The sequence below is a fragment of the Falco naumanni genome, chromosome 11 (genome assembly GCF_017639655.2).
Source record: "Falco naumanni isolate bFalNau1 chromosome 11, bFalNau1.pat, whole genome shotgun sequence".
NCBI lineage: Eukaryota > Metazoa > Chordata > Aves > Falconiformes > Falconidae > Falco > Falco naumanni.
The window spans coordinates 33,712,835-33,728,247 of NC_054064.1; the positions used below are offsets into that span (position 1 = coordinate 33,712,835).

The following is a 15,413-nucleotide window of genomic DNA, read 5'->3' on the forward strand; positions in this document are numbered from 1 at the left end:
TAAGCTAAAGAAGACACAGCTTCCCACCTGGCAGCTGCAGGAGAGCAAGGAGCAGGAGTGAGATCTGAGAGCCAGCAGCTCGGCCGAGCTCCCCACCACGCCGGCAGACCCGGCAGCCTCATGGCACCGCAGATGGCACCGGGCTGATCTGTCCTGAAGCACGGGATGGTCCTTCCCAGGGCCCAGAGGAACCCCAGGCACATCCGCCGCCTCCGGGCATGCCTGTAAGCAGAAGTACTTCTGGGCTGACATGGAAATGCAGCAGTCAAGGAAAGGGAAATTTCTACTGTATCAAGGTATTATTAAAAAAATCCCATTTTGCTGCATCTTTAGCTGTAATATCATCACAGTTTGCTCACTCATGATTATGCTGACAGTGCTGCAAACCCCAGCTTTCAAGAATTCACCAACTTAATGGGTTAGAACAGACTCACTACCCTAAACCCTCTCCCTCCCACCGCCAGCCATTTCTAAGAGAGATCAGCTTAAACCAACCCAGGACCTTTTTCCTGCTACCATGCACGCCTCTTTGCTGGGCGTGCAGACCCTCTGCCACCTGCAATGCTTCCCCAGTCCTCCCGCTCGAGGGACCCGTCCCAAACACCACCCAGCCCTTGTGTTTGGTTTTTCTTGCTTGTCCCCACAGATGCATAAAAAAATGACCCGGGCTGTGACTGGGCCAGCCCTGGTGCCTGAGCCAACCCACCCCTGCCAGCAGCCCAGCCAGGAGCACCCTGCACCGGCAGCCGTGGCTGTTTGCGCATGGGGCAGGGCCCCCAGCTCCCCTCGCCCTGCCTGCGTCTCCCTGCCTGCTTCTGCCAAACTGTTTTGGTTCCGGGAGGAGCAAAGCCCTGCAGGACACTTGGGGAGGAAGGAGAGGTCCTCTGGCAGCTTTTATTTGTTCTTCTGTGACTGAAACAAGCTCTGCACCTGCTGCCACAACGCCAAGGAAAAACCTTTGGCAATAGCCCCGGTGCTGGCCTGGAGCTGGCTACGGGCTGCACTGCTCTGCACCCAAATCCTCCTCCCACGGGTGCCCTTGCTCAGTGCTGGCCCCCACCCCGCAGCAATGCATGCCCAGGGGCCAGCTGCTCCTCCGTGCAGAGAGGGTTCCCCATGCTGTGCACAGCCCCAGGCAGGCAGGGGGCCTGCAGGGCCCTGAGCCCCCAACGTGTCCCCCTGCAGCAGCCTGTGGCAGGACACAGAGGGCTGAGTCCCATGGTCCTGCAGTTTCCCGAACAGCACAGCACCAGACAGCTGCTGCGGAGCAGGGCGAGATGTTGCACCCAAGGGTGGCGTTGCAGCGAGGCACGCAGCAGCGCAGCTCTGTGCTCCCTGGAGAGGACAGAGCCGGTGGGACTGGCCGTGGCTGTCTTAACCAGGGGAGGTGCAGGGTCGGGGGTGCGTGGAAAAACTGTCAGCCGTCTCACCCAAGCAGATCACTCCTGGGATAAAGACATTGCTCTGCTTTTTGTGTTTCTGGGCATTTCCCTAATTTTTTGCTGGGAAGAGATCCCATGCTTACCACCAGGATGGTGGTTTGGAGGTGGCCACAGTCCTTACACAAAACAAGCACCAGAAATGCCCTGGGGGTGTTTTTCAGCACCAATTTTAGCTCTTCCTTGAGATGCAGCAATACCCCTGTAAAGAAATAGTCCCCTGTGGCAGGCATGGGGAAGCAGAGCCCTCCTTCTGCAGGAGCACCCTGCGTGGCCAGTGGCCCGATCCCGCGCCCCTCGCCCTGTTGCAGGCAGAGGGCCGTGCCACGGACTCGCTCGGTGCTCTGGCTTTAGCCCAGGCTCGTCAGCGAGCCCTCACGCCTGGTGCTGCAGCAGGCGAGCACTGCGGGGCAGGGCACCGACGTGGGGATTAAAGCGGTCGTGGTTCACCCCCGTGGCCACCGCCTCCTCTCGCCAGGGATGAAACCTCTGCAGAGGCGTCGGGGAGGCTGGGAACCAGAAGGGGAATCTACGAACCTTCTGTGGGCTTGAGGCAAACTGCAGGACTCCCGTGGATTTCTGGGTGGATAGGGATGCACAGGAGCTGCTGTTCCCATGCAGCAAACCTTGCATGCTACAAGTGCGTGGAAAACATCACCTCCTCCGTCAGCATGATGTCAGGCTGGGGCAATTAGCCTGAGCCACAAATGCTGATGCTGTTGGTCACTAATGAGGTATATATTCCCAGAAGGTGAGCTGGGCACATGCACCGAGTCTCTGGGTGCTGGCACCAAGCCCCAGAGGACATTGGCTTTAGTCAACGTGCAGGTCCTGGGTGCTCTCGGACCGTGCGCACTTGACCATACCTGCTGTGGAAGCAGGCTCACCCAGGCGAGGGAGTACAAGAAAAGCAAGATCAAAAACACTGAAAGCAGGTCACAGAATTGCCTCTGCTGCAGCTGGGCAAGGCTCTCATTAGGGTGATGACAGGCAGAGGAACTAGCCCAGCTCTCTGCTAATGAGCAGCATGGACTGCCTGACCTCCGCAGGTCCCTGCAGCCCAAACAAGCCCCGGGGCTGTTGTTGCCCGTTTGACTCCAGCTGGCAGCTTGGGAAGTTTCCCCACTGCTCCAGCTGGTCCCAGTCCCCTGCCCTGCAAAGGGTCTCATGTCCCAACCAGTGCTGGGGCTGCAAATCCCCATGGCTGCAACACGTCCTGAGCAGGCTCGCTGTGCATCCTCGGAGTGCAGAGCAGAGCTGGGGGTCTTCCTCAGCTCATCTGAGCAGCACCACTGGCAGTGTACAGCCAGCAAGACTGGGGTGCAAAGACCATCACTTCCCACAGATAGTGCAGGGGGGCTAAGGGGGCTGAACCTCAGCCAGGGCCACTGGTGAAGCTGACAAAGAAGCACACAGGAGGCTGCTCACAAGCAAAGCACTGAGCATCTGGTTCTCCATCAAGCAGGAACATTAAAGCATCAGCCTCAAAAATGCCTAAGGAGCATGTGCAATTGCTCAGGATCTATTTCTGAGAGATCCCAAGCGCCCTCAGCTCCTGCCCAGGCAGTGCAACCCGTGCCCGGTCACCCCTCCTGCCTAGCTCCCGAGGTGCAGGCACATGCCAGCACATCAGGTGAACAACAGACGCTCAGCCTGTAGCCTGGGACCTGCAGCAAGACCACCGACACCCCCCCACCTGGTGGGTGTCACAGCACTCTCAAAACTAGCTGGCTGCAACAAGGCTTTTACCATCCCATACCAGGTTAACTTCAACAAGTAGTTCCCACACCTTGCCCTGGCACGGTCACCAATGAATGCCCCACAAGGTTTCAACAGTTTATCTACTGTCCATGCTGTGTCTTCAGCCTCTTCAGGCCAGTCCACCCTGTTTCTTGCCTCTACTGCCTTCTCCTTGTCTTGCCTATATTTAGGGCATGCCCTCTCTTCCCTCTGCTGCTTCCAGATCTCTCTTCATCCCAGACTCCTCTCCCGTACCCTTTAGAGCTATTTAACCACTTAGCAGGAACCAGCCACAGCTGCACATTATCCACATCAGCCAACCCACCGCCCCTGAAGCCAGCCCACAGCTGGATATTATCATTGTTAATCAACCTGCCTTGGTTCCTCTAGAATTCCTCTACAGGTGGGTTTAACCTGGAATGCTTCATTGCCCATGTTGCATCGCTCATTGACTGTCCCAGCATTAATGTCCCACAGGGTCCCCACAGAAGCTGCTTTAGATAAAGAGCCAAACGAGCAGAGAGCCGCAGGGCTGCCGGTTTGGATTAGGCACAGCAGGAGGCACGGTCCCCGGGCCAGCGGTGGAGGTCCCGCTCGTGGTGGAGGTCCCACCTGTGGCAAGAGCAAGTGGCAGTGTGGGGTTGCCTGCTCTGATAGTGGGACCTGGGTCCCCAGTGCAAGGGTGACATATGGGGGCACCCCACTGCGACACAGCTCACAAACATCACTAAAAGCAGATTTTGGAGAAGTGTAGGAAGACTCAGACCAAGACGCTATTTTCCTGGCTGAAGAGGCATAATAAAAACGGACCCACACCAGCAGCAGTTTGCGCAGCCTGCAGCGAGGGGCAGGACTTTGCTGACAAAGCCACCTCGCTTGCTCTAGCCACCAGCCCATCCCGCTGGCAGGGACTTGGCTGGACCAAGCACACCCCTGTCCCCGCTGCACCCACCGGCAGCCCCTCGCTGCCGGCCCCGCCAGTGAATATGGAGGGAAGAAGGATCCTTCCACGCCGTGGGTGTGCACACGCCGCTGCCGTCTGTGAATCGCTCTGAGCCCATCTGATGAAAGAACCGAAGAACAAAGTATTATTAACATATTGCCTGCAATACAGGCGGCTACGTGGGGAAGAGCAGGAGCCGCTGCCAGCCCTGCCAGGCCCACCTCTGCGACCTTGACGAGTTCTCTTCCCTCCCACCGAGGCTCCTCACAGTTGGGCAACTGCTCCCTGAAGGAAATCCCTTTTTATTCAGTCCTCCAAGGAGCCCTTTGGTTCACAGCTCACCCTCTTCCAGCAGTTTAAACCCAAGCCCCCTCCCCACCTCCTGAGCAGCTCTCCAGAGAGTCATCTTCACCCCCGGGAAGCTGTTCCATGTCTTGGGACCTCCGGTGTCCCTGTGTCCTGGGACCCAGCTGGGAGACAGAAAGAGCCAGACCCAAGTGGGATTTCCATGGAAAATGGGAACCCACATCCCAAGCTGCCACCTTGACGTCACCCTCAGCAGCCCCAGGGTGCCTCAGCTGCAGAGACACAGCATTCCACCGGCCCAGCTCTCCGGGCGATGCACAGCCAGCACTCGGGAGCCGATGCTGCTGCAGCCCCTGGAAAGGCCCCAGCCCAAAACCAAATGACAAATTATGAAAACTCAGGATTTGCCCAGCTCCCAGCCCAGCTACAGAGGGAGCTGCACAGTGCAAACGGGAACAGCAATGCTAGAAATCGCTGTACTGGAATGTACGCGAGCAGGGTAATCATTACACGAGAACTGCAAAGCAGTCCAAGAAAACCATCTCCTGCCTGGAGACTGCTCCTAAACAGAAAAAGAGGCAAAAATCCTCAAAGTAATTAGAGTGCCGGCAGCTGCCATAACACATGAAAATAAAACCAGCACGGCTTGCTGCTACCACCCCGGACTGGCCTCATTAAGCATCCCCAGCTCTCCCAGTGACTGCAGAAAGGGGCAGATCTGCCAGGATGCCTCGAGCCGAGGGAACCTTCCAGCACCAGGGACCTGTAGCAGCAATATCTGATTCCTTTAGAAGTGTATATTGTTAAAAAAAAAGAAAGCATACACCATTCATTAGAAAATTATGCATAATTTTTAAACAAAGTATATTTCCTTAAAAAAAAAAAATTACCTTTCTTACAAATTTATGTTAAAGGATTGGCCTGGAAGGTGCTGCTCCGGTCTCCCTGCACACCCCTTCCCGGGAGGAGCTGCCCAGCGGGCCCTGGGCTGCGGCACGGCAGGATGCCAGCATGCACCTTTCCCCAGGACTGCGTCATGAATTTGGGGTTATATGATATTTTTTGTACAGCCCCAGCTCCTAGACTGAGGGGATGTACATGGGTGGGCTGGGGCAGTCCCACAGCGGGGTGCCCAGGGGTACCCCCACCGCTCCCGAAACACCCACCTGGGCTGCACGCTGGCCCTCAGCATTCCCGACACTGCCACAGGCACAGGGGAGGGCTTGCTGGTGGAAAACAAAGCGATCCTAGGGCTCCTACCCCAGTTCACCGAGTTCTGCAATACTGGAAGTCAGTTAACGAGTGCTAATTTGCCATCAGCTGACAACCACCCTGTTTGCAGGTGCTCCCCAGCAGTGCCGCTGCACTGGCTGGAGAAGCATCCTCCAGGCAAGCAGCCGGTGCCGTCTGCGGTCATCACTGCTCATGGACTTGGATATGACCCACTCTGTCCGCAGGCAGGGCCCATGGGGACAGGCCCCCATGGCACCTCCGCAGGCACGAGGGCAGGCCCTCGTCCCCCTTGCAGGCGGGATGCTGCGGTGGCACCGCATCCCCCCAGTGAGACCGGGGAAGCAGGACCCCTGGCCCTGCACCTGCCCTGCAGGACATCGTGGCTCCGTGAGGCCAGCCAGAAGCAGCTCCTTGCAGGTGCCCCGAGCACGTGTTGCTGCATTTTTCTGCACCCTCTAATTCCTCCTAAAGAGCTTCTGGGCTGGGGGGCAGAGAGGCCCTGCTTCCCCCCAGGGCTGCAGCCACTCCCCGTGCCGGGGGACAGATCTGGTGGGGGGCTGCCACCGGGAGGGGACATCCCCATCCCTATCCCACACTGCTCCCACTGCCTCTGGTTGCTCCCCCTGCCTTCCCCCCCGGCCAGGCGGTGGCTCCCGGCCCCACGGCCCCACGCCAGCAGCCCCCCCGCCCCGCCCCGCTGCTCCCACCAGCCATGCCCAGCGCCCGCAGGGATGCCACCGGGGTCACCGGCCTCATCCCCTCCCCCAAATGCGGCCCAGCCCCCGGCAGCGCCTTTGTTGAAGGCCGCATTTACCTGCTGCTGCCTGTCGCACCTGGGATATTTTTTTTCCTTATTGCAAAATTACTTTTTTAAAAAAAAACTTGTTGTTTTTGCTGACGCGCCAGCGCCGGGAGCGCCCTTCGCTGGGCTCCCCGCCGCCGCCAGGGGGCGCTGCAGCGGCCTCCGCGCTCACCTGCGGCCGCGCAGGGGCGCAGGAGCGGGCAGGGGCAGCGCGGGGGGCACAGGGCTGCGGGGCGGGGGGGGGGGGGCACGGCTGCCGGGGGGGGCTGCGGGGCCCGAGAGCTCCTGGCTGGTGCTGCGTGACAACGGGGGCCCCGCCAGCTGCCCCCCCGCCCCGGGGCCCGGCTTTGCCCTCCCCCTCCTGCTCCCACTCCTCCATCTCCCCCTCCCCATGGCCCCCCGTCCTCTTCCCCTCCTTTCCCTGCCCCGGGCACCGCGTGTCACCCCCGCAGGTCTCTGGCACAACCACCGGAGAGGCTTTGCTGCCCTGCCGGGTGCCGGGCATCGCCGCAGCATGAGGGGCCAAGCCCAGGGTGGGTCGATGTCAAAGTCGCCCTTAAGAGCTTTGCAAGCATCCTTGCGAGGAAGATTCCCCTCTTTTTGGCCGTTACATACGTTTTAAAATCTGCTTTCAGATAAATAAATGTCACAGTTTCATTTATATATACTGCAATAGTCGTTACGGCAACGGCCATCAAACTCAGGGCTGCACTTCAGGGTCCTGTCCCCTTTTATTTTTAAACATTCTCCCCATTCGATGCTTTATAGGAGACAATTAAATGAAATGAAGGTACCGCACACCCTGTCCCCGCACGCCCTACGTGCTGGCCGCAGGCGCAGCAGGACACAGGCCGTACCTGAAAGGGTACGTGTGCCCAGGACTTGGGTTTGCACTGGGACACAGCACACACACGCCAGCCCTCCCAGCTGCTTGCACTGGGGCTTTCCTGCAGGCACTGGGCAAGCAGGACCCATCACGGGTGCTGCTGGGGTGGCCCCTGCGTCAGCCCGCACCGAGCTGAGCCCCGCTCACGGGAATGCCACCCCTGCGCCGCTTGGTGACTCCGTGCAATTATCAAATTGGACCGAGTTTGTTATTTGCCTTTTACTGCAGGTTTATCTGGGGAGCGGCACCTGTGGGTGACAAGGGGGTGTCCCCGCTCCCGGACTTTGCCCGGTGCTGCCTGGGCTCTGGCTTCAGCTGGGCGGGAGGGCTCGGGCTGCCGGCACCCGGCCGCAGCTGTGGCACGGACATGGGTGGCGCAGGCACCTGCGAAGGCACGGGGGCAGGAGGACGCCATCCTGGCGCCGAGGGAAGGGCTGTGGGGTGCAGCCAGCGGCAGGGGTGGCAGCGGGCAGGGGGAGCATTGCTGCCCGGGCCAGCAGCAGCCCTCTCCGGCACATTTCGGGGAGCAGCCCCGGTTTCTGCTGCCCTGAATTCAGAGGCACCAGGAGCTGCCTGAGCCCCCGTGGCGGCAGCAGGGCAGAGGCTTGCTGAGGCAGCACAGCCACGGGCTGCCACGCTCCTGCTGAGGGAGGGAAAGACGTTCGACCAGGGTGGGGGACGAGGGTGAAGCACTCCCACTTGTGTTCCCCATTTGCAGGGTTCCTGCTGTCCCCAAATCCCCAATAAAAATTCAGACCCAGGCGAGTAAAACCGGCCAGCTCGAGCGGCTCGGCCCAGGGAGGGGAGGGCGGCCAGGGCTGCCTGCACCGGCTGGGGTCGGCGCGGCAGCACCACACTGGGAGCCACTGGGAAAACGCGGTGACTGTTGGACCAGAGGCCGCCCCGGGGAATGTGCAAGCTGGCGTTTGCTTTGCAGAGGCGATCGCTGCCCTTGTTATCCAGCAGATTCAGAGGGGAGTGAAAACGCTAACCCGGAACGCAGGGCTGTGCCACGCCGGCAGCGCCGTGCTGCTCGGCCGGGCAAGCCGCGTGCTACCGCAGCCCCGAGCCAAGGGCCACAGCCCCGGCGGGGGGGGGATGGCACCGAAGGTCCCTCGTGGGACGCAGCGAAGCAAGGGACCAAAGGAGTGGGTCGCTGACGTGGGGAACGGGGCCACGCGGGCTGGGAGCCGAGCGAAGAGGGAGCTGCAGGGCCCCTGGCGCTGCGCTCTGGGGCTCACGGTGCAGGAGCAGCCACGGTGGCCGGGACCACCCGGTGGGCAGATCCCCCATCCCGGGAAGGGGCTTGGCCGGCTGCCAGCCGCTTCGGCAGGGTCAGGTCTCAGTCACCTCTCACTGACACCGTTTGGTGTTTGGTCTAGTTGCCAAAAACTTAAAACAACTGGGTTTAAGCTCCAACATGCAGGAAACACATCTCCGGCTGCCCGAGAACATCCTCCCACGGCGGCAGCTCCCACCGAGCCGCAGGCAGGGCTTGAGTGGGCACCTCCGAAACCCCTGCGTGTGAACCCAGCGCTCACCCCGCTGTCACCAGCCACCCAGCAGCTAAAGCCCACGGCCCCACGGCCCCACGTAACACCTCCCCGTGGTGCCGGACACAGAGGGGATTGCAGGCATCAGCCTGGTGAATTATGAAAGTCAGGATTAAAGGGCAGGGGGGGAGCAAAACGCCTTGGATGCTTTTTGGCAGGCGATGAAAGGCAAGTTTAGTGACAGCTGCTGGCTGGGAGCTGATGGAGCGACAACTGCGGGTCCGACTCCATCCTGGGCTCCCCGGAACAGCGGGCACAGCACATCCCCAGCACAGCCAATATCTCTCTCCCCACTGCAAAGCAGGAGGGACCCGCATGCCTCCTGAGCATCCTTGCTGCTTCTCAGAGCAAAGGGAGGGAAGGAAAATTGTCCCCAGCCAGGAAACCTGCAAAGAAAATGCAGTTTTAGAGCATTGCCTGCTCTCATTACCAGCGCAGGTCGGGGAGCTGCTGCCACCGAGAGAGAAAAGAGGCTTTAGCTGCTTTGCAGTTGCCTTCGAGACAGATTTAGCTCTGTGGCCGGCCACAGATGGGGCTGCGCGGCCAGACCGCCTGTGAGATACAATCTGAGATCTCGCAGCGAAGCCGGAGACTGTAGTTGCTAATAGAGATACAGCAAATTAACCGAACTTAATTCGGAGGGTCACCACACAATGCTCCCACCTGTTTTGCTATGGTCCTGCCATCTGCCACCCCTCCACCTGATGCAAAAGAGGCTTTTTTCCCCCCCTTTCTCCTGACGCTGTGGGCTTCGTTAAGTCGTGTCATATCTCATCAGGGCTGCAGCGGCGGGACAATGGGCAGCGAGCGCCGAGCCGGGGGGACATATGCAAACCTTTGGAAGCTTTCCTCGCCAGAGCCAACACGACCGAGGGGCTACTTAAATTGCTCTCTGTATTCTGCTATGGAAAACGGTTTCCTACCCCGGTCTCGTTTTCCAAATGGCTAATTAAGTGATTCTGCAAGCAGCTTACTGCATGCTGCTTTGCCTCGCTCAGCTGCGCTCACCAGCACAGCGCACCACGCTTCAGCAAACACTGCCTTGAAAAAAGGCTGCTGCTGTTTATGAACCGAAGGAAAACACCTACACAAGCAAAATTTTAAAACACACACTGCCAAAAGCTCTGTGAGGGACCACCAAGGGTCCACTGGAGCCTGCGGGACCGTGCCAGCTCGCAGCCCGGGTTGGGCAAGGCTTTTGGCACTCGCTGTGGCAGGACGGAGGCTTTTAGGTGCAACAGCTGAGAAAGCGTGATCTCTGACACAGCTCCCGTCAGCAGTAATCCTCCCTGGAGGTCTCCCAGGCTGAGACGAGCCATATGGCAGCAAAAGTAAGTTCCCGGAGAAACCCCAAGTTCAACCCCACGGAGGGGCCGGCGATGGCGACATGGTGCCCCCTTCGCTGGCAGCCAGCTGGCCTGGGGGGGCTGGGGGAGCCACTCCCCGTCGGGGCTCAGACACCCAGGGCTTAGCTGAGCAGCCAGCTGCGGAGCGGCCTTACGGCTCCACCGACATGGCGCGTCACTTTGCCATAGCGGTAGTGGAGAAGAGCCCAGCACAGCTTCCCTCACCAGGGGTATTTGCAGGGGGGAGCACTGGCAGGCGTCATTTGCAGCAGAAACGCCACCAGCAACGCACTGTGCCTCGGGTGGGCATGCCAGGGCACCGGGGCGGCCGCCTGCCCACTGGCGTGGCCTGCCCGCTGCGCGTGCTGGCGGCTCTGCCCAAGTGCCACCACCGGTGGCTCCAGGTAACTCTGTGACCTCTGTGACAGGCTCCAGCCCGCGCTCGGGAAAGGTGTTCCTTTGCCCGTGGTATGGCACAGGCTGTGACGCATGTGACTCACCGGGAAATTACAGCGTGGCCTTGCCGAAAACAAACTGGAGAGAGGGAACAGATCGCTCCTGACAGCGGGAGGATGCACGCCACGCCAGAAACGCCAGCCGTGCGCTGGAACCACTGCTTGCCTTTCCCTCCTGCTCGGCGGGGAGAGGTGCCGGGCACGGTGCCGCTGCTCACCCAGCCGTGGCGTGGGTGCCACACCACACGCCCCGGGCAGGAGGGCGATGCAGCCACCCGGGCACCATCGCCGCCTGAACCCGGGGCCTCGCACCATGGCGAGCAGTGAGCACACGCCGTGCTGGCCCCCGCTGACATGGTAGCTGGAAGCCAGAGCTGCCGATGCTGCCTCCGGAATTTGGGGTTTCTTCCCAAATTCTCTCCCGGCCAGCAAGGCTTCCAGAAATTGCACCCTTTGCTGCACACAGCACATGCATGTTAAGATTCTGCTGCCTTATTTGCCTCCCCTGGGTGCCACACGGCTGTACGAGGGGCGGTGGGGTGCCCTCTAAGGCAAGGCCTGGGGATCCCCCACCCCAGCAGGGAGCCAGAGGGAGGGTCTCAGCCTTGGCCCCGAGCAGGGCAAGGAGGAGCCAAACCAAACCCAGCAAAAGATTTCACAGGGGATGCACATCAGAAGCCACATCCCGGGGACACCGTGGAGGTGGAAGCCAGAGCCTGTGCGAGGGCAGCCGGGGTCCCTGGGAGGCCGGTGGCATAGGGGGGTCAGCAGCCCCTGCACTCCTGTCCCCAGCCGTGTGGGCACTCTGCAGGCCAGGGGGGTCCATCACATCGTGCAGCTCAGGATCAGCCCCGTGGCCCCCGGCTGCCTCCCACGGCCCCCAAAGTTAATGGAAATGCAGCGACATCGTCGCCGCCGGGAGCTGCCAGCCGCAGCATTGTGCCAAGGGATCGTGGCCACGCGCCCTGGCACACGTTGCTCACACCCGTGCACGGGTCTTGCACAAGCATCGCCAGGGATGTAACCGCCAGGCCCGGCAGTGCCACCGGTGAATCGGCCGGGCGGGGGGTACGGGCAGGGCGGGCAGGGGGCACCACTCGGCTGTGCTGGCAGCGGGCCGGGAGCTGCAGGCAGAGGGGAGGTGTTGGCAGCGGTGCCTCGGCGCTGCGTGGGTGCTGCCCCCCGTGCAGCCCAGAACGGCAGCGGGTGGGCGGGCAGGGCGGGCGGGCAGCCGGCAGGGGAGCGGGCAGGGGGCAGGGGGGGGTGTGCGCGCAGGCGGGGGGGGTGCAGGGGGGGGTGCAGGGACGGGGTGCAGGGACGGGGTGCAGGGACGGGGTGCAGGGACGGGGTGCGGGGGGTGCAGGGGCGCGTGTGCAGGGGGGGCAGGGCACAGCCAGCCACCCGCCCACAAGACCACGCTCGCAGCCCCACGCTAGAGCCGCCCGGGCGGGGCCGATACGCGCGCGCCCCCCGGCCCTGGCCCCGCCCCCTCCCCCACAGCAGCCAATCAGCAACCGCCGCCCCGCCGGTTCCCGCGAGCGGCCGAGCCGGTGGCGGCGGCGCGGGCGTGGGGTCAGGCCGGGCGCTGGCGGCGGCGAAGAGGAGCGGCCTCATTTGCATGAACCAATAGAAATAAGATATGCAAATGTGGCCGGCGCGGGTTGGCCGGGCGCGGGGGGGATAATGCCCGGGGGGGCGCCTTTGTGCCGCAGAGGCGGCGGCGGCGGCGCGGCGGGAGCGACCGGCAGCAGCGGCGGCCCCTCGGCGCGGCTGCACTATGACTCTGGCGGAGCTGCCCGGGGACCACCGCGCCGCCGGGAGGTACGGGCCGGGGCGGGGAGTGGGTGCGGGTGCGGGAGCGGGGCCGGGTGACGGCGGCCTGTCTGTGCTTGTCCTGGCGGCAGGATGGAGCAGGCGGGGGACGCGCTGGAGGAGGTGCTGAGCAAGGCGCTGAGCCAGCGGAGCCTCACCCTCGGCGTCTACGAGGCCGCCAAGCTGCTCAACGTGTGAGTCCCCCGTCTCCCCGGTGCCCCCGGCGGTGCCCCCCGCGCCCCCCGCGGCGTGTGCGCCTCCGCCCGCCCCCAACCCGCCCGCCCCGCAGGGACCCGGACAACGTGGTGCTGTGCCTGCTGGCGGCCGACGAGGAGGAGGAGGCGGCGGACGCGGCCCTGCAGATCCACTTCACGCTGCTGCAGGCCTTCTGCTGCGAGAACGACATCAACATCCTGCGCGTCAGCAACCCGGCGCGCCTGGCGCAGCTGCTGCTGCCCGCCGCCGGCCCCGAGCCGCCCGCTGACCTGCACTGCGTGCTCGTCACGGTGCGCCCGCTCCTCCCGGGTCCCCGCCAGGGCTGCAGCGCCCGCGCCGCTGCACCCTTTATTATTTCGTTGCCCACGTTATTGCACCCTTTATTGTTTCCCCCCCTCTCCCCCCCCCTTTATTATTGTTATTATTTGTTCCCCCCCTCTCCCCCCCCTTTATTATTGTTATTATTTGTTCCCCCCTCTCCCCCCCTTTATTATTGTTATTATTTGTTCCCCCCCTCTCCCCCCCTTATTATTATTATTATTGTTATTATTTGTTTCCCCCCCTTCTCCCCCCTCCCTTATGATTATTTTTCCCCCTCTTTACCCCCCTTTTATTTTTTCTCTGCGCTTGGCTCGCGGTGCTGGGGCTGGCCGCTGTTTGCCTTACCGGCAATTTAAGATGATTCATGCTCCTGGGTTTTCTGCTGTGCTTTATTATTACTATTTTTTTTTTTTTTCCCCCTGGGGATTGGCGGGGGGCGGGGTGGGGTGGTGTTGTGTTTTTGTGCCCCTCTGGTAAAGCGCAGCCCCTCTCCCTTTCCAGAACCCCCACGCCTCGCCGTGGAAGGATCCAGCGCTGAGTCAGCTGATGTGCTTCTGCCGGGAGAGTCGCTACATGGATCAGTGGGTGCCAGTGATCAACCTCCCCGAGCGGTGACCGCGCCGCCGCCGCACAAACTGAACCCAATTGCACTGGAGTTTTGCAATACTTTAGCAGTTGCTCAGGAAGTAACTCCCTGCCCTGGCACGAGGATTACGGGGAGGGGGGAGAGGCAAAAAAAAAAAAAAAAATAATTATAAAACTGCTGTCAAGGGGGGGGAGGCTGATGTTGAGCCACATCTGGTGTGGGACTGAAGAAAAGCAACTCAGAAGCGACAGGGCTGAGTGTGGAGCGAAGCGGCCGCGTTGGGAGGAAGGAGCTGTGCTGGGGTGCACACGCTGCGTTCCTGCCCCACCGAAAACGCCGACACCCTTCACGGCTTTGGGGTTTTTTTAAAGTGCAACTTAACAATTTCTGGTTTAAATACCTTAAGGAGCAAAAAAGGTTAATCAAAACATTTTACAAACAATTTTATTGTATTTTTGGGATGCTAATTCTCAAGTTTTTATGCTAAGATATATAATAAGTTATTTTATAATACTGATGAAAAAATTATTTATATTCAGAAGTTTGAGAACCAGAATGCCCTTAAGCAGTTGGTCTGCAATCACACATCTTTTTACCAGTTGGCTGTTAAAAGCAGCAATGTTAATAGAACTGTTTGAAATTGGATAGTGTTTTGGTTTTGGGGGTTTTGGTTTTGCTTTTTTTTTTTTTTTCCTCTTGAAATAAAGTTTAAACCTAACCCCTTGCTCTTGGGTTTTATTTTCTTGCCCTGTGCATCAGTGTACAGTCAAAAGGACTCATTTGGCAGCTGCTTCTTCCTTGTCCTGGCCACGGGCAAGGTCCTGTTGTGCTGGTCCTGTGTGGGTTTAGCCGTGGCCCCTCCCAAGCCATTAAACGAAAAACCAGCTGCTGTGCTGCAGGAAAGGTTGGAAACCTTAGCTATTTTTTTCAAACGCTGCCACTTAGCAGAGATTTGTGTTTTTTTAAGAAAGACCCATCCCAAGAGGAAGCATTTTACAGGCTTCTGCAGAGCTAGTGTTCTTGGAAGGTGGGGAAACCCAATTCCTCGGCAGAGGAAAACTTGACCCGCTGTTTCCTTTCCCAGGACAGCGGCCGAGTGTCCCACCACGGGCTGCCACAAACCCTCCTGGGTTTGTTCCCTGTGCCCCCCATGCCCCTGAGCTTAGCAGCTTTCATGAATTCTGTACTCTGGCACACAAAAAGCCAAGCTCCGTATGGCAGAAATCTCTGCCCCAGGAGCGCAGGGAAGCAGCGCCCGTGCTGCCTGGGGGGGACGCACCAGTGACCTACATTGGGGTTTCCCTAATTGCGTGTGTGGTGTGCCCCGGCACGCTGCCACCTCGCAGCACCCGGCCTGGATGCTGCCCAGCTGGCCAGAGCCCAGAGCCCTTGCTGTGCCCCAGCATGGGGGGGTTGCTGCCCCCAGCCCCAGCAGGATTGGTGCCAGAGCAGGTGGCGAGGCTGGACCAGTTCTCCTGCTCCCCAGACGCGTGGGACAGCATGCTGCGGCATGAGGGCACCCGTCCCTGTCTCGCACAGTGCTGCAGGGCCACGTCACCCACCCCATGGCAGCGTCGTGCCCGGCCCGTAGCTCAGAACCAGGCAGGCGCCATCCCCGGTGCCCTGGGATGTGGGATGGGAGCGGGACCACACAGCAGCAGCATCGTCGTTGGCCCACGGCAGCACACGCAGGAGTCACGCTGGCTGCCCACCCACAGCACGCACCCAGGGGAAACACGGGTGAGCCCTGGCACCAGCCACCAAGGAGGTCAGGT

General features: G+C 60.6%; 1 protein-coding gene across 1 annotated transcript; it reads left to right on the forward strand.

Moving 5' to 3' along the window:
• Nucleotides 1-12,392: 12,392 nt before the first annotated feature.
• On the forward strand, nt 12,393-14,362 carry GADD45A (growth arrest and DNA damage inducible alpha). Its single transcript, XM_040611249.1, has 4 exons — nt 12,393-12,524; nt 12,608-12,709; nt 12,805-13,021; nt 13,554-14,362. The coding sequence occupies exons 1-4, from the start codon at nt 12,481-12,483 to the stop codon at nt 13,665-13,667; spliced, it is 477 nt and encodes a 158-aa protein (XP_040467183.1). The 5' UTR covers nt 12,393-12,480; the 3' UTR covers nt 13,668-14,362.
• Nucleotides 14,363-15,413: the final 1,051 nt, after the last annotated feature.

Coding starts and splice junctions, on each gene's coding strand:
- GADD45A (XM_040611249.1), top strand. CDS start 12,481: ATGACTCTGGCGGAGCTGCCCGGGGACCACCGCGCCGCCGGGAG. Junction 12,710..12,804: donor GCCGCCAAGCTGCTCAACGT/GTGAGTCCCCCG, acceptor CCCGCCCCGCAG/GGACCCGGACAACGTGGTGC. Junction 13,022..13,553: donor TGCACTGCGTGCTCGTCACG/GTGCGCCCGCTC, acceptor CTCCCTTTCCAG/AACCCCCACGCCTCGCCGTG.